The sequence below is a fragment of the Symphalangus syndactylus genome, chromosome 23, assembly GCF_028878055.3.
Source record: "Symphalangus syndactylus isolate Jambi chromosome 23, NHGRI_mSymSyn1-v2.1_pri, whole genome shotgun sequence".
NCBI lineage: Eukaryota > Metazoa > Chordata > Mammalia > Primates > Hylobatidae > Symphalangus > Symphalangus syndactylus.
In genome coordinates this window covers 16,510,867-16,535,890 of record NC_072445.2, presented here as the reverse complement: position 1 = coordinate 16,535,890, position 25,024 = coordinate 16,510,867, and the positions used below count along the sequence as shown (strand labels likewise).

Here is a 25,024-nt window from a genome sequence, read left to right as displayed (position 1 = left end):
GCCACCGTGCCTGGCCTCTGGCTAATTTTTCTATTTTTAGTAGAGATGGGGTTTCACCACGTTGGCCAAGCTGGTCTTTAACTTCTGGGCTCAAGTGATGCTCCCGCCTCAACCTCCCAAAGTGCTGGGATTCCAAACGTGAGCCACCATGCCCAGTTCCACAGACTTTTACATGATCACTGAACAAGGCCTGCGAGAGAAGTGAGGCTCCTGGGGTTATGTTCAGAAAGCTGCTCAGAGCTGGGTTGCCTGAGGACCAGTGCCTGAGACCAGAGCACAGCCCTTATCTGTTGGTAGAAGGAACGAAAGAAGGAATGAATGAGAGACTGTGGAATGGCACTTACTCCCACCTCCAAGGAAAACTAAAAAAATTTTTCTGTTCACGTTTTCACGGCTTCATTTTAGAGGGTTTAGTGTGTTTACATGACAAAGCTGCCTCTCCAAAACCCTTCCCTGAAAAATGTAAGTTATATTTATTTTTTTTGAGATCGCAAGCACTGAGAAATGGTAAGCACTTACCTTCTGGATTATCTCGGCAGCACCCCCGGGGCTAGGATTCTGATCGCAAAGAGGTGAGGCCAGCAAAAGGGCAGGGAGAGGGAGGTTATCATCCACCAAGATCCTTTTCTTTTTTTATTTGTTGCCCAGGCTGGAGTGCAATGGTGCGATCTCAGCTCACTGCATCCTCACCCCCTGGTTCAATTGATTCTCCTGTCTCACCCTCCCAAGTAGCTGGGATTATATGTGCCTGCCACCATGTCCACCTATTTTTTTTGTATTTTTAGTAGAGACTGAGTTTCACCATGTTGCCCAGGCTGGTCTTGAACTCCTAACCTCAAGTGATCCACCTTCCTTGGCCTCCCAAAGTGCTGGGATTACAGGCATGAGCCACCACTCCTGGCCACAAGATCTTTTTAAAAGAAATTCTTGGCCAGGTGCAGGCTCATGCTTGTAATCCTAGCACTTTGGGAGGCTGAGACAAGAGGATCCCTTGAGGCCAGGAGTTCAAGACCAGCCCGGGCAACATAATGAGACTTCACCTCTACCAAAAAAAAAAAAAAAAAAAAAAAAGAAAGAATGAAAAGAAAAGAAAAAAGAAAGAAAAGAAAAGAAAAAAGAAAGAAAAGAAAAGAAGAAAGAAAAGAAAAAAGAAAGAAAAGAAAAGAAAAGAAAAGAAAAAAAGGCCCGGTGAGGTGGCTCAGGCCTGTAATCCTAGCACTTTGGGAGGCTGAGGCGGGTGGATCACTTGAGGTCAGGAGTTTGAGAACAGCCTGACCAACTTGGTGAAACTCTCTACTAAAAATACAAAATTAACCAGGTGTAGTGGCACACGCCTATAATCCCAGCTACTTGGGAGGCTGAGGCAGGAGAATTGCTTCAATCTGGGAGGCGGAGATTGCGGTGAGCTGAGATGGCACCATTCTACTACAGCCTGGGCAACAAGAGCAAAACTTGATCAAAAAAAAAAAAAAAAACCAACCAAACCAAACAAAACAAAACAAAATTAGCTAGGGCACAATGGCATGAACCTGTGGTCCCTGCTACTTGGGAAGCTGAGGTGGGAGACTCCCTTGAGCCTGGGAGGTCAATGCTGCAGTGAGCCAAGATTGCACCACTGCACTCCAGCCTGGGTGACAGAGTGAGACCCTGCCTTAAAAAAAAGAAAAAAAATTCTTTTCTTAAAAAAAAAAAAAAAATAGAGATGGGGTCTTACTCTGTTGCTTAGGCTGGTCTTGAACTCCTGGTTTCAAGCAATCATTACACCTCAGCCTCCAGAGTACCTGGGATTATAGGCACCCACCATCATGCAAGGCAGAATTCTCCTTTTTTTTGTTTCCCCTCTCCCCATCAAATTTGGATGAGCCAACAAAGAGGTTGGGGTGAGCCTCTTTCTCCTGCTTGACCTGAGGACTGTGGGGAAGCGATCCCAGGAGAATGAGCTAGTCTGAGCATGGGTAGCCTGGAGAAAATCCACAGGGATCCTCCGCTGACACAGACTGGGCATGGGCAGTGTCTGGTGACACTGATTTCCAGGCATTTCTGCAGGCTCTGTCCCTGGAATAACTTTCCATTCTGTGCAGTGGGCACTTCACTGGACTGAGCTAGAGAAAGTTGAGGTCCTCACTTTCTGGCATCTTCAGTCCAGTTCCTGAGAGGAGGAGCTGGGTGCTTGCATTCTGGCCTCCCTAGGATCTCCCCACTTGTGCCCCTCCTTGGGGCCCCCCAGAAACCTGAGGATAGAGTGCATTGCCTCAGTAAGCATGGAGGGGCGGGCAGGTTTTGGAGATTTCTCAGGGGAATCTTTAAGATCCAGGACTGGCTCCTGAAGGTTCCTGATCTAATGAATAAGATCAGGTAGAAACAATTCCATATTTTTATGGGAATTTACAAGAGTTTTTTGTTTTGTTTTGTTTTGTTTTGTTTTTTGAAATAGAGTCTCACTCTGTCACCCAGGCTGAAATGCAGTGGCTCGATCTCAGCTTGCTGCAACCTCCGCCTCCTGGGTTCAAGAGATTCTCCTGCCTCAGCCACCCAAGTAGCTGGGATTACAGGCGTGCACCACCACATCCAGCTAATTTTTGTATTTTTAGTAGAGACGGGGTTTCACCATGTTAGTCAGGCTGGCCTCGAACTCCTGACCTCAAGTGATCTGCCTGCCTCGGCCTCCCAAATTGCTGGGATTACAGGTGTGAGCCACTGCACCTGGCCTCAGAAGAGTTTTGGCTGCTCTGTCTCAGGGGAGTAGCCCAGTGACTGCACCCCATCCCCAACCTGCCTATGACCATGTTGCCAAGTCATTTGGGAGGGGGAAATGGCCCACATTTATCCTGCACAAAACTCCTCCTGCGAAGTTTTTGTCTTAATCTTTTTTAGTTTTTGTTTGTTTGTTTGTTTTTTTGAGACAGAGTCTTGCCCTGTCTCCCAGGCTGGAGTGCCGTGGCATGATCTCGGCTCACTGCAACCTCTGCCTCCTGGGTTCAAGCGATTCTCCTGCCTCAACTTCCTGAGTAGCTGGGATTACAGACATGTGCCAGCACGCCTAGCTAATTTTTGTATTTTTAGTGAAGATGGGGTTTCACCATTTGGTCAGGCTGCACTTGAACTCCTGACCTCAAGTGATCCACCCGCCTCAGCCTCCCAAAGTGCTGGGATTATAGGTGTGAGCCACTGCGCCCAGCTGGTATTATTATCTCCATTTTATATATGAGAAATCTGAGGCCCAAGAGGTTAAGGGACACGCCTAAGATCACACAATAGGAAGTGGGGGAGACAAAAAAAGAAAATCAGCTTCGGCCACCTGTGGTGGCTCACACCTGTAATCCCAGCACTTTGGGAGGCTGAAGTGGATGGATCACTTGAGCCCAGGGGTTTCAGACCAGCATGGGCAACATGGTGAAACCCCATCTCTACAAAAAATACAAAAATTAGCTAGGTGTGGTGGTGTGTGCCTATAGTCTCAGCTACTTGGGAGGCTGAGGTGGGAGGATCACCTGAGCCCAAGAAATTGAGGCTGCAGTGAGCTGAGATTGCACCACTGCACTCCAGCCTGGGCAGCAGAGTGAGACCCTGTCTCAAACAAAAAGAAAAAACAGCTTTATTGAGATATAATTCACTTACTATACAATGTACCCATTAGAAGTATGCAATTCAATGTTTTTTAGTATATTCACAGAGTTGGACAACCAGCATTACAAACAATTTTAGAACATTTTCATCACTTCTAAGGGAAACCTTATACCATTTAGCTTTCACTCCCTAGCCTTCCCTCCCCGTAGCCCTAAGTAACCACTAGTTTACTTTCTGTATCTATAGATTTCCCTGTTCTGGACATTTCATATGAATGAGTCATATAACATTTGTTCTTTTGTGTCTGCCTTCTTTCACTTAGCATAGTGTTTTCAAAATTAATCCATGTTGTAGCATATATCAGAACTTCATTCCTTTATATGGCGAAATAATATTCCATTATACGGCATGCCAGATTTTAATTCTGCTCTTTTCACCCTACTCTGCTGTTTCCCAGTGATGTTAAAGTACCTCTTGTATACATTCGGCATTAAATGAACGTTTGCTCACTGAGTGACAGAAACCTCAAATTATCCAGGCTGCTTGGGGTATGGGAAGTCTTGCTTTTCTCCCTCTTCTCCCTGTCTTTCCCTGTCCTTTTTTTTTTTTTTTTTTGAGATGGAGTCTTGCTCAGTCACCCAGGCTGGAATGCGGTGGTGTGATCTCGGCTCACTGCAACCTTCGTCTCCCGGGTTCAAGCGATTCTCCCACCTCAGCCTCCTGAGTAGCTGAGATTACAGACACCCACCGTCATGCCCAGCTAATTTTTGTAATTTTGTAGAGATGGGGTTTCTCCATGTTGGCCAGGCTGGTCTCAAACTCCTGACCTTAAGTGATCTGCCTGCCTCGGCCTCCCAGAGTGCTGAGATTACAGGTGTGAGCCACCACTCCCGGCCCTTCCCTGTCTTCTTGTTCTCCATTTCCTCTCTGAGAAGGACAGGGAAAGGGGTGGGCAGAGATGATGCAGGGTTGGAAAACATGGATGGATTAGGTTCGGATTCCAGTGCTTCTGTGCCAGCATCTCAGATAATCACGAGGTGGCCCCACAGAAACTAGAAACTCTGTTTTGAGACAGAGTTTCTCTGTTGTGACCCAGGCTGGAGTGCAGTGGTGCAATCTCGGCTCACTGCAACCTCTGCCTCCCAGGTTCAAGTGATTGTTCTGCCTCAGCTCACCATCCCGGGCTCTGCAGCGCCTGTGGTAAATGGGGCTGTCATTGGGCTTCAACCTCCCACATCTCCCTCCCCTGGCCTGGTGGTCCTGGGTGGGCCAGGAAGAGGGGGACACACTTTCTGCTACACTTGGAGGAGGCTCTCAGAGGGAGGAGCCAAGTCCAGGAATGCTGTCTCCCTCACTGACTCTGTCTTTTCAGAGCAAGGTATCAGTGAAAGAGATTTGTAGTTCTCTCTCTCTTTTTTTTTTTTTTTTTTTGAGATGGAGTTTCACTCTGTCGTCCAGGCTAGAGTGCAGTGGCACCAGGTTGGCTCACTGCACCCTCTGTCTCCAGGGTTCAAGCAATTCTCCTGCCTCAGCCTCCCAAGTAGCTGGGATTACAGGTGCCCACCACCATACCTGGCTAATTTTTATATTTTTAGTAGAGACAGGGTTTCACCATGTTGGCCAGGCTGGTCTCGAACTCCTGACCTCAGGTGATCCACCCACCTTGGCCTCCCAAAGTGCTGGGATTACAGATGTGAGCCACTGTGCCAGGCTTGTAGTTCTCAACTGATGTTCTTTTATTTTATTGCATTTCCAACTTCTATTATAGAAAAAACTCAAGCTTTCACAAAATTAGAGAGTTCATTATAATTAATTCTCATGTAGCCATCACCTAGCCAGGTGTGGTGGCAACACACCTGTAACTCCAGCTACTTGGAGGCTGAGGTGGGAGGATCACTTGAGCCCAAGGTCTCCAAAAAAAAGGAAAAAACAGGCTGGGCACAGTGGCTCACGCCTGTAATCCCAGCACTTTGGGAAGCTGAGGCGGGTGGATCACCTGAGGTCAGGAGTTCAAGACCAGCCTGGCCAACATGGTGAAACCCCGTCTCTACTAAAAATACAAAAAAAAAAAAAACAAAATTAGCTGGGCGTGGTGGTGGGCACCTGTAATCCCAGCTACTTTGGAGGCTGAGGCAGAACAATCACTTGAACCCGGGAGGCAGAGGTTGCAGTGAGCCGAGATTGCACCACTGCACTCCAGCCTGGGTCACAACAGAGAAACTCTGTCTCAAAACAAAAACAAAAAACCCAAAGACAAGAAGCCATCACCTAGGAACAAATATCAACATTTTGCCTGTTTCATCTATACTACCCTCCCCCAAACACATTTTCCCATTCTGAATATCCTAAAGCAAATCCTGGACATACTTTCCTTTTACCTGTAAATACTTGAATAGGCATCTCCAACAGACAGAGGCTTTATTTGTTTTTTTGCCCTTTTGTTTCTGCTGAACATAAGCACAAGACCAGTCATAGTCAACAGATTTAATGGCAATATCAATCAATACCCAGTCTATGTTCAGTTTTCCCTGATAGTCTCAGAATGCTTTTTACAGTTGGTCAATTTAGGATCCAAACCAAGCCCATGCTTTGCATTTGGTTGTTTGGTTTCCTGTCTGTTTTACTAGAAAACTGTCCCCTTTTTCATACCATAAGTGTGAGAGAAACTGGGCCACATGTCCTGCAGAATCCCCCATAGTTTGGAGCTGGGCAATTGCAGCCAAGTGGTGTTGTCTAACTTGTTCTTCTGTCCCCTGTATTTCCTCATAAACCAGTAGTATTAGCCGGGCGCGGTGGCTCACGCCTGTATTCCCAGCACTTTGGGAGGCTGAGGCGGGTGGATCACGAGGTCAGGAGATCGAGACCACGGTGAAACCCCGTCTCTACTAAAAATACAAAAAAATTAGCCGGGCGTGGTGGCGGGCGCCTATAGTCCCAGCTACTCGGAGAGGCTGAGGCAGGAGAATGGCGTGAACCCGGGAGGCGGAGCTTGCAGTGAGCCGAGATTGCGCCACTGCACTCCAGCCTGGGTGACAGAGCAAGACTCCGTCTCAAAAAAAAAAAATAAATAAAAAAAAAAATAAACCAGTAGTATGGGTCGAGGTGTGGTTGGATCAGGCTCAGTTGTGGCAAGAACATTTCCTACAGTGCCGCTCTGTGCATCTTACCGTGAGGTCTTCAGTCAGTTTACAACACTTCTTTTAAAGGTTGCAGGATGAGCAGAGCTGCAGTGTCTTGGGGTGAGAGGTAGAGCATGAGGGAGCTCAGATATTTTGGAACCAGGAACTACCAGCTAGGAAGGCCCAGCCAGGGGTCCCCAGTCTGAGGGAGAAGCTGGCACCAAGCTCTTGCTCTTCACCATTCTTCCCAGGGAACCCACAGACTACAGGTACCTGCTTGCTCTTCTTAAACAATTCGTAGACATCTCAAGAAGAAGATTAGAACTTGGCTAGATGGGGTTTCTCCCCTCTCAGACGGGAACTCTTTGAAGACAGAGCTGTGTCTCCGCTTCAAATTGGGGCTTCCTGAGGGCTGGGCTGTGTCTCCCTCAGACTGGGGCTCCCTGAGGATGGGGCTGTGTCTCCTCCTCATGTCACCCGTCACTGTCTACAGTACCTCATAGCCAGTGACTTATTGTCTTAGTTCACTGTGAGCTGCTATAACAGAATACCTGAGTCTGGATAATTGATAAAGAGCAGAGATTTATTTCTTACTGTTCTGGAGACTGGGAAGTCCAAGGTGGAGGGGCCCGCATGTGCTGAGGGGCCCGAATTCTTCCTTTTCCTCAGGAACCCACTCCCATGATAATGGCGTTAATCTACTCATGAGGGCAGAGCGCTCATAACCCAGTCACCTCTGAAAGGTCCCATCTCTCACCACTGTCATGCTGGGCCTCACGTTTCCAACACAGGAACTTTGGGGAACACATTCAAACCACAGCACTACCCAAAAAAGCAATCTTCAAAGCATACTAAGCACATAGTGTGTACCAAATGCTCCATGCGTATGATCCCATTTAATTTCCACCATCCCCTGTCGAGTGTTTAAAATGTCATTTCTTAGATGAGGAAACTCAGGCTCAGAGAGGTTAGGCCAGTTCTCAAGGTCTCACAGGTGTCCCTCAGCCAGCGTTCTGCTTGGCGTGACCCACTGTCAGGTACACCCCTGCTCATTGCCCTATGGCTGGCCTTACTGATGTGATTCACTTACTAAATTATGTTGATTTTTCCAGAAAAACCCAGACGTGATCATTTTCCCAGGCTCTATGTGCCTTGCTTATGGGAGAGTGGCCTAGAACATAGGTCTTATCTTAATCAAGACCCTTTCAAACCCTAGTGACTCCTCCTCCACCGCCCCTGGCCCCTTCCACACAGAGTGAAATTCGTAGCCTGGGAAACACGCTGTGATATAAATAGCCGGCTCACCACTAAGGCGCTCTCCTCTGCCTGGCTTTGTCTTAAGAGGGTGAGAGGAGCCTTAATCTGTGGTTGGAATGAGGGCAAGCACTGAGTAAACAAGATGATGTTTGGAGTGGGGGAGGGATAGTTCCAGAAGTGAGAGACCCCAAGAGTTCCCAGGCTGGTGACCCAGGCAGGTCCCAATGTTCACCGAGCTTGGCCTTTTCCCCCAGGCTGACCTGGATGTTGCCCCTGGGAACACAATGGGAAGTTCCTAGTGTGAGGGAGACGCAGCCCTGTCTTTAGGAAGCCCCAGTCTGAGGGGACACGCAGCCCCGTCTTCAGGGGGTTCCAGTCTGAGGGGAGACACAGCCCCGTCCTCAGGGAACCCCAGTCTGGTGGGGAGACACAGCCCTGACTCAGGGAGCTCCAGTGTGAGGGGAGACAGCCTGGTGGAGACCAGTAGGGTGACTTGTCTGGGGGCTCAGGGAGGCGAGGTGGGGAGATGGGGACTGTCCGCGAGCCCAGCCTGCAGACTGAGGGCAGCTCAGAGTCTCTGCTGGCCTCAGCCCACACAGCTTTAGGCCTGACCCTCACATCACAGACACCTTAGTGTGCATGAGGCAGGTGTGCAGGGTTTGCTCCACCTTAGGGCCACCTGGTAGGTACGTGAGGGTAGGTGGTGGTGGCTAGGAAAGGACTCCTGGGGCAGGGAAGAGGGGAGAAAACTCACAGTTTTCCAGGAAATTTAACTTCCGGGCCTTCTGGAAACACCTGGCTGGAAAGGGCCTTGGCCACCAGTGACCTGTAAGGGGGAGATGAGGTTGGTGAGGGAGCTGGGGTGTCACCAATGGCAGCCCGATGCTCGTCCATCAACACCTCCTGTCCTGCTGCTCCTCCTACCCTCCAGACATGGCCCCAAGGAAGGGCCTGGCCCCACAGAGTGGCTGGGTGAATTTCTATATTCCCTATTGACTTGGGTCTTGGATTACCATCTGCCTCAACCCTCTAGGCCATAAGGTCGAGGAAGGCAGGGGCATTTATTCACTGCTCTGTCTTCAGTGCCTAGAATAGCAGCTGGCAGGTAGCAGGCGCACAGCAAATATTTATCGAGTGAGTGAATGAATGAAAGGTCAAGTCAGGAGGGATAAGGGAGGTGGGGAACTCTAATGGGACCAGTGGGCAACTGCGGTGGGCTGGACCTGAGTTTTTTTTTTTTTTTTGAGACAGAGTCTCACTCTGTTGCCCAGAATGGAGTGCAATGGCACGATCTTGGCTCACTGCAATCTCCACCTCCCGGGTTCAAGTGATTCTTCTGCCTCAGCCTCCCCAGTAGCTAGGATTACAGGCGCCCGCCACCACGCCTGGCTAATTTTTTGTATTTTTAGTAGAGACGGGGTTTCACCACGTTGGCCAGGATGGTCTCGAACTCCTGACCTCGTGATCTGCCCACCTCAGCCTCCCAAAGTGTTGGGATTACAGGCGTGAGCCACCATGCCCAGCTGGACCCGACTTCTTGTGTGGCTTTGGGCGAGGCCTTGCCCTCCTCTGGGCCCCACTTGCTCCTCTGTAGGACAATCCGATGGTTTTCAAGGTCTTATCCAACGGCTCTAAGCGGAAGGAGGGGCAACATTTTCTGAGGCCTCCAGCACGTCCAGCCTGTGTCAAATGTGTGACTTGAATTGTCTCATTTATATCCCCCATAACCCCTGAGAGGCAGCTGCTATCACTCCCAGCTCACGCAGGTCCACAGAGTTTAAGCTTCATGGCTCCCAAATACATATTTAGGACTCAGTGGTGTGCTCTCAACCACCCCCACCCCGTCCACAGGACACTGGCAATGGCTCAGCTGGGACACTGTACTGAGGGGAAGGCTCCAGGGACAGCCTGTAGGTCAGGAGGTGGGACAGACAGCATTTGGGTTGGGAGACCCCTAGCCTTGAGGAGGGCACTTTGGGGAAGGTCTTGGGGGAAGGAGGGAGGGAGCACTGCAGAGATGCCATCTGCTCAGTGTGTCTGGGGCTACTGGCCCCTCCAGAGGGACAGCAGAGGGGAGTGGGAGGCCCAAGCTGAAGGCTGCTCTCACACTGCTCCAGCTTGTCTTCCCACCCCTGCCCTCCTCCGTCACCCACAGCCCGGTGCCCAGTGAGGGGCTGCAGAGGGACAGCTGAGCAAGACACAGTTTCTGCCTTCCCCACGCACATGGCTGGAGTGGGGCTTTGAGTGGTGGGCAGGCAGTGTCAGCGGGCAGGTGCTCCGTGTCGGGCCCACCATGGAGCGTGCTCCACATGATCCTGCCCTCAAAGAGCTGACAGCTGCTTTGCCACAGCTGGTAGAACCTGCACGGCCAGCTCCCCAGTGAGGGCTTTCCCGTGATATGCTATCGCGTGGTGGGCGCTGTTCTTACAACCTGATGTCAGCTCCCAGGTGTTCAGAGTACCGCCTCGATGGCTCTTGCTCGGCCACCTGCCCAGTGAGGTGGCTTTTGCTCACAGCACGTGGCTACTATGTATTAATACCAGCACTCTTCAAGCACTCTTACATGTATCACTTCATGCAATCCTTTGTTTCAAATATAAGAAAGCAGAGGCAGGGAGAGGTTAAGGAACTTGTCTAGAGGGATGGAGCTGGCATGTGGGCGAGCCAGGAGTAAATCCAGGCTGTCCGGCTCTTACCACCGACTTGTGCTGCCCATGCCACCCAGGGCCATGTGGTCTCTGGGCAGTGTGTTCTGCCCACGAAGTAGAGGGCAGGGATTACAGGGCGTGTGGAAACACGGTTGCCATGACCCAGGCCACCTCATGCAGCCCTCCTAGAAAGTCTTAATCATAATAGACGGAAGTCAACAAGGTTCATGGAAATGGAACCACCAACGGCCCTTGAGCACACCAAAAGATGCTCAGCTTCACTCATAATGAGAAAAATGGAAATGAAAACAACCCTGAGATACTGTTTTTCAAAGATCAGGTTGGCAAAGATCAAAAGTCTGACCTGTGTGGATGTGGCTGTGGAGGACAGGTTCTCCTGAGCATGGCTGGTTGGGGTTTGTGAACCGCCCCCCACCCTCAGCCCCTGGCAGGAGAGGCCAGAAGAGAAATATGGCAGGTATCTGGCAAGATCACCCTTTGATGCAAGGATCCATCTTCAAGGAATTTACCTGTTCCATATAGTCACAATATGCAAAATGACTGATGTCCATGTTTGTATTAATGAGAGACTGGGAAAAACCCAAACTTCCATCAGTCTGGAACTGGCTAGGACCCATGTGCCATCCACACAATGGGAATACCATGCAGCTCATTAAAAAAAAAAAAAAATCCAGGACACTGCACAGACAGATACGAAAATATCTCAGCCAGGCGTGGTGGCTCATACCTGTAATCCCAGCACTTTGGGAGGCTGAGGCAGGCGGATCACTCGAGGTCAGGATTTCCAGAGCAGCCTGGCCAATATGACAAAACTCCGTCTCTACTGAAAATACAAAAGTTAGCTGGGCATGGTGGCACACCACTGCACTCCAGCCTGGGTGACAGAGCAAGACTCCATCCTGCACCCCTGCCAAAAAAAAAAAAGATCTCCAAGATCTTGCTAAGGGAAAAAAGAAAGGTTCAAGACAGTATGTATATAATGTTCTCATTTGCAGTAATAAAAAAAGAACAGGAAAAATGAAAACATGTTTGCTTGTCCATGCATGAAGCCTCTCTCTGGTGGAACTGGCCATAGTGGTCAGGACCTGGAGGCTGAGAGATGAGGAGTGAGAGGCATTTTTTTTTTTTTTTTTTTTTGAGACGGAGTCTTGCTGTGTCACCCAGGCTGGAGTGCAGTGGCGCAGTCTCGGCTCACTGCAAGCTCCGCCTCCCAGGTTCACGCCATTCTCCTGCCTCAGCCTCTCCGAGTAGCTGGGACTACAGGCGCCCGCCACCACGCCCGGCTAATTTTTTGTATTTTTAGTAGAGACGGGGTTTCACCGTGGTCTCGATCTCCTGACCTCGTGATCCGCCCGCCTCGGCCTCCCAAAGTGCTGGGATTACAAGCGTGAGCCACCGCGCCCGGCCAAGGCATTTTGTATTAAAGAGATTTTATTTAGAAGTGAAACATGGACATCTTTTAAGAGATTTGTGACCATTTCAATGAACATTGTTTAAAATAATCTGTATTGGAAACCATTATGCTTTCTATTATGTTCTAAAAGTCTATTATGTAATGGATTGTTTGTGTGCAACGTTTTTTTTTCCTTCCTTCCTTTCTTTCCTTTTTTTTTTTTTTTTTTTTGACAGAGTCTCACTCTATCGCCCAGGCTGGAGTGCAGTGGCGTGATCTCGGCTCACTGCAACCTCTGCATCTTGGGCTCAAGTGATTCTCGTGCCTCAGCCTCCCGAGTAGCTGGGACTATAGGCATGCACCACAACGCCTGGCTAATTTTTTTGTATTTTTATTAATTGTAGATATGAGGTTTCACCATGTTGCCCAGGCTGGTCTTGAACTCCTGACCTCAGGTCGTCTGCCCCCCTGGGCCTCCCAAAGTGCTGAGATTACAGGTGTAAGCCACTGCACCTGGACTACATGCAACTTTTTCTTTTTCTTTTTTTTTTTTTTTTTTGAGATGGGGTCTCACTGTGTCATCCGGGCTGGAGTGGAGCAATCTTGGCTCACTGCAACCTCTTCCTCCCGGGTTCAAATGATTCTCGTGCCTCAGCCTCCCGAGTAGCTGGGACTACAGGCGCGTGCCACCACACCCAGCTAATTTTTGTATTTTTAGTAGAGACGGGGTTTCACCGTATCGGCCAGGATGGTCTTGATCTCTTGACCTTGACGAAGATCTGCCCATCTTCGTCTCCCAAAGTGCTGGGATTACAGACGTGAGCCACCGCGCCTGGCTGCAGCTTTTTATTTAGATGACAAGCACCCAGTCAAGTGCACAAATATATATATATATATATATATTTTTTTTTTTTTTTTTTTTTTAGAGACAGTCTTGTTCTGTTGCCCAGGCTGAGAGCAGTGGTGTGATCATAGCTCACTGCTGCCTTGAACTCCTGGGCTCAAGGGATGCTCCTGCCTCGGCCTCACAAAGTGCTGGGATTACAGACATGAGCCACCATGCCCAGCCAAATGCACGAATCTTAAGTGTGCAGCTCAGTGAGTTTTGACACATAAAACACCTGGGTAATCACCCCCAGGCCAGGTAGAACATACCCAGCCTGCCTGAGGGGAAGGGGAGACTTTTTACTGTAAAGATCCCTTTTGAATTCTGAACCTGTGTGAATGTATGGTAAGCTCTAAACAAATATACCCAAAAATATAGAAGTGCAGAAGATATGCTGGGAGCCCCGCCCATCAGCCTGCAGAACCTGCTTGCAGCTGTGTCCCTTAGGTGAGTCAGGAGCTCCCACCTGGCTGGGAGTGGAATCCTCCGAGGGCAAGGACTGTGCCTGCCTCGGGTCTCCATCCTCTGCCTCTGCACAGGCCCTGGGCCTGAGCAGGCCTTCTGGAAACACCTGGCTGGAAAGGGCCTTGGCCATCAGTGACCTGTAAGGGGGAGATGAGGTTGGTGAGGGAGCTGGGGGCATCACCAGTGGCAGCCAGATGCTTGTCCATCAACATCTCCCGTCCTGCTGCTCCTCCTACCCACCAAGCATGGCCCCAAGAACGGGCCTGGCAGCACAGAGTGGTTGGGTGAATTTCTATATTCCCTATTGACTTGGGTCTTGGATTACCATCTGCCTCAACCCTCTAGACCATAAGGTCGAGGAAGGCAGGGGCATTTATTCATTGCTTTGTCTTCAGCGCCTAGAACAGTGGCTGGCACGTAGCAGGTGCACAGCAAATATATACCAAGTGTGCGAGTGAATGACTATTCTAGGTTTCCAGAGGCAGGGGATGGGAGGAAGTGGCCCCTGGTGAGAAGCCCGGGAAGCCCATCTCCAGCTGTCTGTTTCCCTTCCAGTCGAATCAAGAGCAACGTGGATGGGCGGTACCTGGTGGACGGCGTTCCCTTCAGCTGCTGCAATCCTAGCTCGCCACGGCCCTGCATCCAGTATCAGATCACCAACAACTCAGCACACTACAGTTACGACCACCAGACGGAGGAGCTCAACCTGTGGGTGCGTGGCTGCAGGGCTGCCCTGCTGAGCTACTACAGCAGCCTCATGAACTCCATGGGTGTCGTCACGCTCCTAATTTGGCTCTTCGAGGTAGGCCCTGGGCTAGCTGGGGGTCGGGGGTAGGGAGAGCCTCCGGTCCCATTTGGGTCTAATGGGGGCGGAGCCAGGCCTGGAGAGCATGCCTCCCTCCTTGGAAACAGCCTTCAGTGGAGCTGTGGGTCAGATCAGCCTGGGCTTGAACCCACCCAGCGCCTCCACCTTTTGTATTTATTTATTTATTCATTTATTTATTTTTTGGTTTCTTTCCCACCACTTAAATTTTTTTTTTTTTTTTTTTTTTTTGAGACTGAGTCTCTCTCTGTTGCCCAGGCTGGAGAGCAGTGGCATGATCTCAGCTCACTGCAACCTCCTCCTCCCGGGTTCAAGGGATCCTCCTGCCTCAGCCTCCCGATAGCTGGGACTACAGGCATGTGCCACCATGCCCGGCTAATTTTTTGTATTTGTAGTAGAGACAGGTTTTCACCGTGTTAGCCAGGATGGTCTCGATCTCCTGACCTCGTGATCCGCCTGCCTCGGCCTCCCAAAGTGCTGGGTTTACAGGTGTTAGCACCGCACCCGACTGACAATTTTTTTTTAATTGAGGTGAGATTTATAAAAGGTAAACAATTTGGTGTCATCTAGTTGATTTACAATGTTGTGCAGGCACTTCTACCTAGTTCCAAAAGATTTCCATCAGCCCCCAAGAAAATCTCACACCCATGAAGCAGTCACCACCTCCCAACCTGCCCCCCAGCCCCTGGCAACTATTCTCTGGATTTATGTATTTTGGACATTTCATATAAATGGACCCATATTGCGTTTGGCTTCTTTTAGTTAGCATGTTTTGGAGGTTCATCCTGTGTCCCCACTTTTTGGTACTGAGGTCTTAGTCATTTAACCTCTCTGTTATATGGGGTGACAGCACTTAGCTTGGGGGACTATTGGGAGGCAACATGAACAGCATGTGCAGGTGTTCAGGAAATGGGTACTGTTTGGATTTGTGCTTCTTGAGATGCTGGTCCTCATTTACCTGTTAGTCTAATTATGTGTGGGTTCATCTTATCTGCAACACTCAGTTTCTCTGTAGCTATAGGGCTTGCAGTGTAAGCAAATCCTCAGTGAGTGTGCTGAATTCGCTCCTTGGTTAAAGAGATATTCATCTTTTATTTTTATTATTTTAAATCGTTTATTATTATTTTTTTTTAGAGACAAGAAGAAAAATTCACTCTGTCGCCCAGGCTGGAGTGCAGGAGCATGATCACAGCTCACTGCAGCCTCGAACTCCTGGGCTCAGGGCTCTTCCCACCTCAGCCTTCTGAGTAGCTAGGACTATAGGCACATGCAGAGTAGCTGAAAACAGGTGCCCTGAGTCATACTCCACAGAGCCTTTTGTAGAAATGGGGTCTTGCTATGTTGCCCAGGCTGCTCTCCAACTCCTGGCTTCAAGCAATCCTCCTACCTTGGTCCCCCAAAGTGCTGGGATTACAGGTGTGTGCCACTGCATCTGGCCGAGAGATATTTCTTTCTTTTTTTTTTTGAGACGAAGTCTTGCTCTGTCACCCAGGCTGGAGTGCAATGGCACGATCTCAGCTCACTGCAAGCTCCGCCTCCCAGGTTCAAGCAAGTCTCCTGTCTCAGCCTACCAAGTAGCTGTGATTACAGGTGTGCACCACCACACCCAGCCAGTTTTTGTATTTTTAGTAGAGATGGGGTTTTACCATGTTGGCCAAGCTGGTCTTGAACTCCTGTCCTCAAATAATCCACCAGCCTCGGCATCCCAAAGTGCTGGGATTATAGGCGTGAGCCACCACGCGTGATCAGAGATATTTCTTAAACATGTACCCATATGCCAGGCACAGCTCTAGGTGTCGCATGAGAACCTGTTTGTTAGTAAATGAGGTGGCACGGTGACTCAGGGTACCTGCTTTGAGCTACCTCGAGAGCAGAAAATCCAAACTTCAAAATCCCAGTGTACAAAGCCAGGAAGATTTGGTGAGGAAGTTTTCTCCATTGAGAAGATTCCCAAAGATTCCTTTAAATGAGTCACTGTCCTAATGCTATCAGCCAGTGCATCCTGCCTGTGGCTGATAAACACCTCCTCTAACTCACCACATGAAACTAAAGGGTGACTGTATGTCCAGGAAGCCGACTTTTTTTTTTTTTTTGAGACGGAGTTTCGCTCTTGTTGCCCAGGCTGGAGTGCAGTGGTGCGGCGCAATCTCGGCTCACTGCAACCTCAGCCTCCTGGGTTCAAGTGATTCTTTTGCCTCAGCCCCTCCCGAATAGCTGGGATTACAGGCGCCCACCACCACGCCTGGCTAATTTTGTATTTTTAGTAGAGGCGAGGTTTGATCATGTTGGCTGGGCTGGTCTTGAATTCCTGACCACAGGTGATCCCCCCACCTCGGCCTCCCAAAGTGCTGGGATTACAGGTGTGAGCCATTGTGCCCAGCCAAAGCCTTCTTTTAATGTTGAGGCAAACACAGCATATTCATGATTATTTATTGGTCGCTGACTCCTTGACACAGAGTTTTGGGTGGGTAGAATGAGGAGAGGAACATGCTGCTGGAAATTTAGATGGCCACATTCCCTGAAAACACACAAAAAGAAGACTGAATATAAAAGAAGTCATAAAAGTTCACTAGCATTGAGCTCAGGAGTTCGAGACCAGCCTGGGCAACATAGTGAGACTTCATCTCTACTAAAAAAAAAAAAAAAAAAATTGCTGACGTGGTGACGCATGCCTATAGTCCCAGCTACTCAGGTACTCGGATGGCCAAGATGGGAGGATCTCATGAGCCCCAGAGATGGAGGCATAAAAGAAGTCAGCGGAGCCAGGAGCGGTGGCTCATGCCTGTAATCCTAGCAGGCATTAGCTAGGATTTGGGAGGCTAAGGCAGGAGGATCAATTGAGCCCAAGAGTTTAGACCAGCCTGGGCAACATAGCAAGATCTCGTCTCTACAAAAAACACAAAAATCACGGCCAGGCGCGGTGGCTCATGTCTGTAATCTCAGCACTTTGGGAGGCTGAGGCGGGCGGATCACCTGAGGTCGGGAGTTTGCAACCAGCCTGACCAACATGGAGAAACCCCGTCTCTACCTAAAAATACAAAATTAGCTGGGCCTAATGGTGCACGCCTGTAATCCCAGCTACTTGGGGGCTGAGGCAGGAGAATTGCTTGAACCCAGGAGGTGGAGGTTGTGGTGAGCCGAGATCACGCCATTGCACTCCAGCTTGAGCAACAAGAGCAAAACTCTGTCTCAGAAAACAAAACAAAACAAAACCAAAAACATAAAAATTAGCTGTGTGTGGTGGTGCACATGTGTAGTCCTGGATACTCAGGAGGCTGAGGCAGGAGGATCACCTGAGCCCTGGAGGTCAAGGCTGCCATAAGCCATGATGTCAACACTGCACTCTAACAGAGCCAGACCCTATCTCAAAAAAAAAAAAAGAGTCAGTGGGAAAATGGGCTTCCATTGGCTGCCTCTTAGTGGCCCACCTTTACAGGAATCTAGTGGACTGCATTAGACGAGGATCAGCTTATTGGGAAGAGGGCATTCAAATGCCCCTTTTACTTGGGGCCTTTAATGGACAGAGGTCTGATGGGCCAAGGGTGGCTGAGCATAATGTTAGGAGTCTGATCTCGGCTGTGCCTACCTAGGCTTCACAATGCAGTCAGGACATGATGTCTAATTTATGAGCCAAAGGGAGGGTCATTACCAAGTGCAAAACTCACAGTGCAGGGAGCCTCCTTCAGGAAAGCAGGAGGGGATCAGAGTGGACGCGCTCACATCAAGAGGACTTCATGGAGGAGGTGACTTTTTCCGCTGTAAAAATATTTATTCAACTTCCAGTTAATAATAGTAACATAAATCTAAAACTCTATCAGTTATTATTATCTACTACCATAATTATAAAATGTCCCAGAGCATTCATTCAAAAGAGATTTACTGAGGCCCTCCCCCTACCTGGTACTGTTCCAGGTGCTGGGATTCTGAGTGAGCCAGGTGAGTAAGGGCCATCCCTGCCCTCAGGGAGCAGCTTCATCCTCTTGTAGAGTTTGCTGTGCCATACAAAGAAGTGGAAGAGAGCACGCCAGGAATTTGTATAGAAACAAGTGGCTAATGGAATGTACGGAATATATTATAGAAAAATGAAAACAGGGTGTGGTGGCTCACGCCTGTAATCCCAGCACTTTGGGAGGCTGAGGCGGGCGGATCACCTGAGGTCAGGAGTTTGAGACCAGCCTGGCCAACATGGTGAAACCCTGTCTCTACTAAAAATATAAAAATTAGCCAGGCGTGGTACCAAGTTTTTGACGCCTGTAATCCCAGCTACTCGGGAGGCTGAGGTAGAATTGCTTGAACCTGGGTGGTGGAGATTGCAGTGAGCCAAGATCATGCCATTGCACTCCAGCCTGGGTGACAGAGCAAGACTCCATCTCAAAAGAAAAAAAAGTGAAAACAATAAGCTAATTATCAGCTACAGCTGACTCTTTTGCTCTTCTGTTGATCCTTACTGTGCACCAGGTACTGTGGTGGTGTTTGCTGGAGTGCAGTGGTGGAGTCATGGCTCACTGCAGCCTCCATCTCCGGGGCTCATGAGATCCTCCCATCTTGGCTACCCAAGTACCCTGGTAGCTGGGACTACAGGCACGCGCCACCACACCCAGCAATTATTTTTTATTTTTAGTAGAGATGAGGTCTCACTATGTTGCCCAGGCTGGTCTAGAACTCCTGAGCTCAAGCAATCCTCCCTCCACCTTTGCCTCCCAAAGTGCCGGGATTACAAGCATGCACCATTGCACTCGGCCTGTGTGTTTTACACATATTAAAGTGTCACAGTATCCACACGAGGCGGGCACCACTTCATCTGAAAATCTGCAAACCAGATGAATAAAGTGAGGTTTCCTGGTCACACAGCTGGCTAAATGCCAGAGCTGGGTTTGAACCCAGGCATTTTGGCACCAAGTCTGCCACACAGTGAATGCTAGTGAACAAATCCAAATTATTTTTTAACAGCATCCATTCATCACTGTGCTCATCAAAATAATGGAAGGGCCGGACACGGTGGCTCGCGCCTGTAATCCCAGCACTTTGGGAGGTCGAGGTGGGTGGATCTCTTGAGGCCAGGAGTTTGAGGCCAGCTGGCAACATGGGGAAACCACATATCTACAACAATAACCAAAAAAAAAAAAAAAAAAAAAAAAATTAGTCAGGTATGGTGGCAGGTGCCTGTAACCTCAGCTATTCAAGAGGCTGAGGCATGAGAATTCCTTGAACACAGGAGATAGAGTTTGTAGTGAGCTGAGACCATGCCACTGCACTCCAGCATGAGTGACAGAGCGAGACTTGTCTCAAAAAAAAAAAAAAAGTACCACACATCAGATGCAGAAAAGGAGGTGACCTCTTAATTCCACCCAAAGCAGTTACTGAACTACCCAATATGTGCCAAGCAACGGGGTGTAGAGGGGCACTGAGGTGAAGGCACCCAGGAATAATGCACCTGGGATGGGAGCGACCCGAGGGGATACGGAGGGAGGATGAGCTGCAGGGGAGCTCACCAAGGGCTGAAGGTGACTTAACAGATGAACATGGAGAGGAACAAGGTTCTAGGCAGAGAGCATAGCAGATGATAAAGACCTAGAGGGGAGAAAATATGGGGCATGGGTGAATCCGAAGCAGCCCAGGGTGGCTGGAAAGGGAGGAGGAGAGGGGTCTGACATGAGGCTGGAGAAGAGTCAGGTGTGTTGAGCACGGAGGGCAGGGCAGCGTGGGGCAGGCTGTCACCAACCCACATTCCACAGTGCTCAGGTTGAGTCCTCTCTGGGACCCTCAATTTGACGCTCTTGTGGTTTCCTAATGGTCCAGCTCCCAGTGATTCTCCCAGATTGCCTCTAAATCTCCTCTCCCGCCACCAGGTGACCATTACAATTGGGCTGCGCTACCTGCAGACGTCGCTGGATGGTGTGTCCAACCCCGAGGAATCTGAGAGCGAGAGCGAGGGCTGGCTGCTGGAGAAGAGCGTGCCAGAGACCTGGAAGGCCTTTCTGGAGAGTGTGAAGAAGCTGGGCAAGGGCAACCAGGTGGAAGCTGAGGGCGCAGACGCAGGCCAGGCCCCAGAGGCTGGCTGAGGGCCCTGGGGTCCCTCCCCTCCCGAACACTGAGAAATAGTGGACTCCAAGAAACGTGGATCTCCCCCTCGTCCAACTCTGAAAGTCTGAATCTCCCCGGAGGGCACCATCTTACAGAGACTCTCCCTGAGGGTGGAATTTAAGTTTAGGGTCCCTAAAAGCATTTGACACACAGTTGTTGAATGACTGACCCAAAATGTGAACGAATGAGCTCCCTTCAGGCCCGCTGCCCTAGGATATGCCCTCCTGGTGACTCAGGGGCTTTCTCAGAGGACTAGCCCAGGACCCATCTTTCTCACACAGATTTAGTCCCACCCTATGGCCACTGGCCGTATCTGAGGGCTGCTCCCCTTTTAGAATTTACCTCTTATGAGCTCCATGTTGCTTCACTCTATATCCAAAGTGTCACTTGGTGCATAAGCACAGAAATCTGAAAAATGGCCATGTTGTCTTTTTTTTTTTTAATGCCAAGATTGACAGGTTGGCTGTTTGCTTAATGCCAGAAGTTGGGGGAAAGTTACACTTTTCTAAGAATAATGGACTCTTAAGGCATTGAGGGCTCTAAACAGGATTCTTTAATCATGGAGCAAGAGCATTTCAAGGCAGGAGATTATTTCCCCCACCAAAAACACAGTGAAAGGCCTGCTTTTGTGTCCCATTCACATGCCCTCAGTCACTGAGTCTGGAGTGAACCATGGGTTGAGGAAGTCAGGCTATTGGCGTGTCCCAGCACCACCACCCCTGAAGTGCCAGGTGATCTCCTGTGGCTCATCTGTGGAAGCAGTGGGGTAGGCTGCTGCCCTGCTGTGGAAGAGGAGCAACAATCAGACATGAGTCCACCCTTTGGAGACCAGGCCTCAGCTCTAGGTGGGCCCAGGGACACTCACACAGGTGGCCATCACAGCCCCATGGACAACACTAATTGTCCACAGCAAAGGGCAAGGAATCCTCTGGGAGCTTCTTCTGTTTCTTCCCCCGAGATATCCATCTTGAAAAACACTATTTCTGGAATGCTTCTGCATCAAAGGAGATTCTTTGAGATAGCCCATCTTCCTGAGCTAGCAAATACAGGAGTTTTCACTTTCTTTAGGAAAGAGAAGCTTTCAGGGGAAGGAGAGAATGATTTTGCTGACTTCCCAAGCCCTTGTGACCAGACCAAGGCAGGGCCCAGCATAATTCCGCCAGTTGGATGAACATTCAACAGAGCTCATTTCTACCTGGCTGGAGACCGAAGCCAGAAGGCAAAAACCAGAAAGGGAACAGTCCATAATTTACCTCTGCTTCTGATCGATGGTGTTTGGGAAGAGGTTACTTTGGACTGAGTTTGGGTTCTTTGCTGTCCTAAGAACTTCAGTGTAGAGAAAATAAGACTTCTGGTGCTGCCTGGGGTATGTTCTGGGCTTAATTCCCCCAAGCAGAAGACCAGATCCAAGATGTCTGGACACCCTGTCAGACATTGGTCCCAAGTTTAATTAGATTTCTGAATCTCGTTGAGGCCAAGGAATGATCCATACTGAAAAAATGCTGAGCCGGCCATCTTTGGCAAAGGTCCCTGAGCTCTCGCCGTCTCTCAAGAGTGCTGAGAACCACGGTGAAAGTGCTGCTCTAGGCCCACAAGTGTAACTATGCTGTTAACAGCTGCCAATAGATATTAAAATTCATACTGTATGAAAATCACTTTTGTTAAATGACTGTTTAAGCCCATTCAACAACATATTATCGCAGAATCCTCTACTACAGCTAGTATTTGCCAAAAAAAGAAAAGAAACTCACCCTAAAGGGAAGCATTGGTAACGATCATTGTTATAAACATGGCTTGGGTATCACATCTCTCCATCTTGCCATCTCTTACCTGTAAGAACAGTGACTATTACAACAGTGACTATTATTATATCCAAATAATCTCAGCATTTGCTGGAATTTGAACCAGAGCTGAATACATGGAATTTCAATGTAGTAACTTAGGCAAAACTTCAAGCCATTTTTTCTTCTCCTCTGGTCAAAATGTTATTTCCTCAAACAGGGAAATGTGAGTCTCTATGGGGCCAGGTTATAGGGGCAAATGTGAACAACCTGAGAATCTGAAGGTTGTTGAGAGGACCGAGTGCATTGACTCTACAATAAATCTCACTCATTGGTTCGGAGCAGGCTTAGGGTTAACTGCATTTTAAGAGGTCTTCTCAGGTAGCCGGTAGTTGTGAGAGAAACCTGGACCACCCCTTTTGGTCACCTACCAGTGCCCAGGAAGTCTCTACTATCAGGTTTTTGCTTGTGTGTAACTTCAGTCTTTCCTTGGGCTGGTGTAAATCCTTTTCTCCTGAGGGACCCAGCCAGCATTTTTTTTTTTTTTTTCCAAATATGGAGTTTTGCTCTTGTTACCCAGGCTGGAGTGCAATGACATGATCTCAGCTCAGTGCAACCTCCGCCTCCTGGGTTCAAGTGATTCTCCTGCCTCAGCCTCCCTACTAGCTGGGATTACAGGCGTTTGCCACCACGCCTGGCTAATTTTTGTATTTTTAGTAGAGATGAGATTTCACCATGTTGGCCAGGCTGGTTTTGAACTCCTGTCCTTAGGTGATCTGCCCACCTTGGCCTCCCAAAGCACTGGGATTACAGGAGTGAGCCACTGCACCTGGCCCCAGCTAGCTTTTAAAGTTCTGCCAGCATAGCCCTGGGATGGGGTGAGGGGTAGACAGGGCCTTAGGACTTTCATTTTTAAAATGCTCACTCCATAGTGAAGAAACAGGTGATGACTATCCTGAATATTTGGGAAGCCGTGTCCTAGAATTTTTGGCCTCAGTTCCAGAACCCACAGCTTCTTTACAACATGCTTCAAGCCCGGGACTGAGCTGCCAGTAAATAAATCCCTAGTAACCTTAATATGGGTTAATAAGATTAGGTGCCCGCTCTGCACGCTCCCTTGCCCCTCCTCGTCCGGGCACCTATTATGCTAGGCCAGCATGTTTGCAGCTTAGCCAGGGACAATCGTGGACCAAGACAGGGCTTTTCATCCACTACTGGCTAAAAAGATGGCTCTCAATGACAGCGCAGGCAGGCAGCACCACTGTGTTAGGAAGAGAAAAATGTCTGTCGAATACTATGAAAGTCCAGGGAAGAGACAGGTGCCTTCCCAGGTCACAATGGATAGGTTGGCTGGAAGGGGAAAAACATGTCAGTCCTTAACTCCTGACAGCATTTTATCCTGTCCATCACAGAGGAGTGTAAACAGCAAAGTTACAGATTAGAGAATGCTGAGCTCTCAGGATGGCGTCAAATGGAGGATTAAGACGTAAGGGACAACTTCTAGCTATTTACCTGAGGGAAGTGAAAATTCAGGTTTGTACAAAAACCTACCCATGAATGTTTGTAGCAGTAATCACCAAAACAATCACCCAAACTCACCCAAATGCCCTTCATCTGGCAACTGCCCAGAAGTCTGTACAACGGAATGCTACTCAGCAATCCAAAGGAAAAGGGAGGACCCAAACGCATTCTTCTTTAGTGAGAAGCCAGACTCAAAATGCTACATACGATACGATTCCATTTATATAACATTCGGGAAGAGACAAAACAAAAGGAGAGAAAAAAACACTGGTAGCTGAAAGCCACGATGAGGCAAGAAGCTGACTACACAGGGGACTTTTGGGGATGACAGAATTGTTCTATTTCTTGACTGTGGTTGTTTAACTGTATGCATTTGTTAAAATGTATAAAACTGTACACTAAAAAGAGTTAATCTGTTTGTAAAATATACCTCAATAAATGTGACTTAAAAAACAAGAGTAGGAACAGGCCAGGCACAGTGGTTCATACCTACAATCCTAGCATTTGGGAGGCTGAGGCGGGAGAATCATTTGAGCCCAAGGGTTCAAGACCAACCTGGGCAATATAGCGTGGCCGTATCTACAAAAAAAAAAATACAAAAATTAGCCAGGCGTGGTGGCATGTGCCTATAGTACCAGCTACTGGGGAGGCTGAGGTGGGAGGATTGCTTGAGCCCAGAAGGTTGAGGCTGCAGTGAACCAAGGCTGTGCCACTGCACTCCAGCCTGTGGGACAGAGCAAGACCCTGTCTCTTTAAAAAAACCAAACCAAACCACCACCACGCCAAAACCAAGAGTAGGAAGAGAGGGAGGAGCATGTCAGAAGGGGCTTCATGAGTTCCTGGAACTAAAGACAAGAGTAGTGAAGGCAGTAGGCTGGGAGCAGTGTTACTGACCAGGAGGCAGGGCGAGTGCAATGGAAACCCTGCTGTTTTAGTTTGATGCTCTCAAGAGGATTTCAAAAAAAAAGAATTCTCATGGGCAATGACTCCCCTAGGAAGACAGTGTAGCTGCCTTTCTATGTCTCTCTCTCAAAAGCAGGAAGTGGTCATAAAAAAAAGAAAAAAAAAACCCTCCAACAGCCCTGAAAAACCAGCGAGCACACTAGGGGAGTGTGTAAGGACAAGGATCTTGAGATCACCAGGTAAGGATGAACAAGAGTTTAAACCCAGACACAGGTCTTGGAGTGCCCTGTTTCCCAGTGATTTTGAGTTCCAAAATCGCCCAGAAAGGTCACACGCTGTCATGGCTAATGAATATGAAACTTAATCAGCTAAAATGATGATCACACTTTCTCTGGGAAGGTCAAGATAGTTTGGCTAATGGCCATAATAATATAAGCCTCTTAAATTTAAAGCTAGTACAGATATCCCACTGTATTTGTAGCAAGGTGACACGGGGCTCATTGCTGTGGCAGGTAAGTGTGTAAAATGAAACGGAAAGATATATGCTAACCAAAAG

The 25,024-nt window shown here is 48.9% G+C and overlaps 1 protein-coding gene across 3 annotated transcripts in view; it reads left to right on the top strand.

The window, feature by feature from the left end:
* PRPH2 (peripherin 2) overlaps positions 1-21,849 on the top strand; it is a 31,369-nt gene extending 9,520 nt beyond the window's left edge. For 2 of the 3 annotated variants that reach the window (XM_055264123.2, XM_063633135.1), the window contains exons 3-4: positions 13,912-14,158; positions 20,029-21,849. In XM_055264123.2, the coding sequence (XP_055120098.1) occupies positions 13,912-14,158; positions 20,029-20,241 (460 nt within the window). In that variant the 3' untranslated portion in view covers positions 20,242-21,849. Of the gene's footprint in view, positions 1-13,911; positions 14,159-18,091; positions 18,255-20,028 lie in introns of those variants that run through there. The other variant, XM_063633136.1, reaches the window with a different exon arrangement.
* The last annotated feature ends 3,175 nt before the right edge of the window (positions 21,850-25,024 follow it).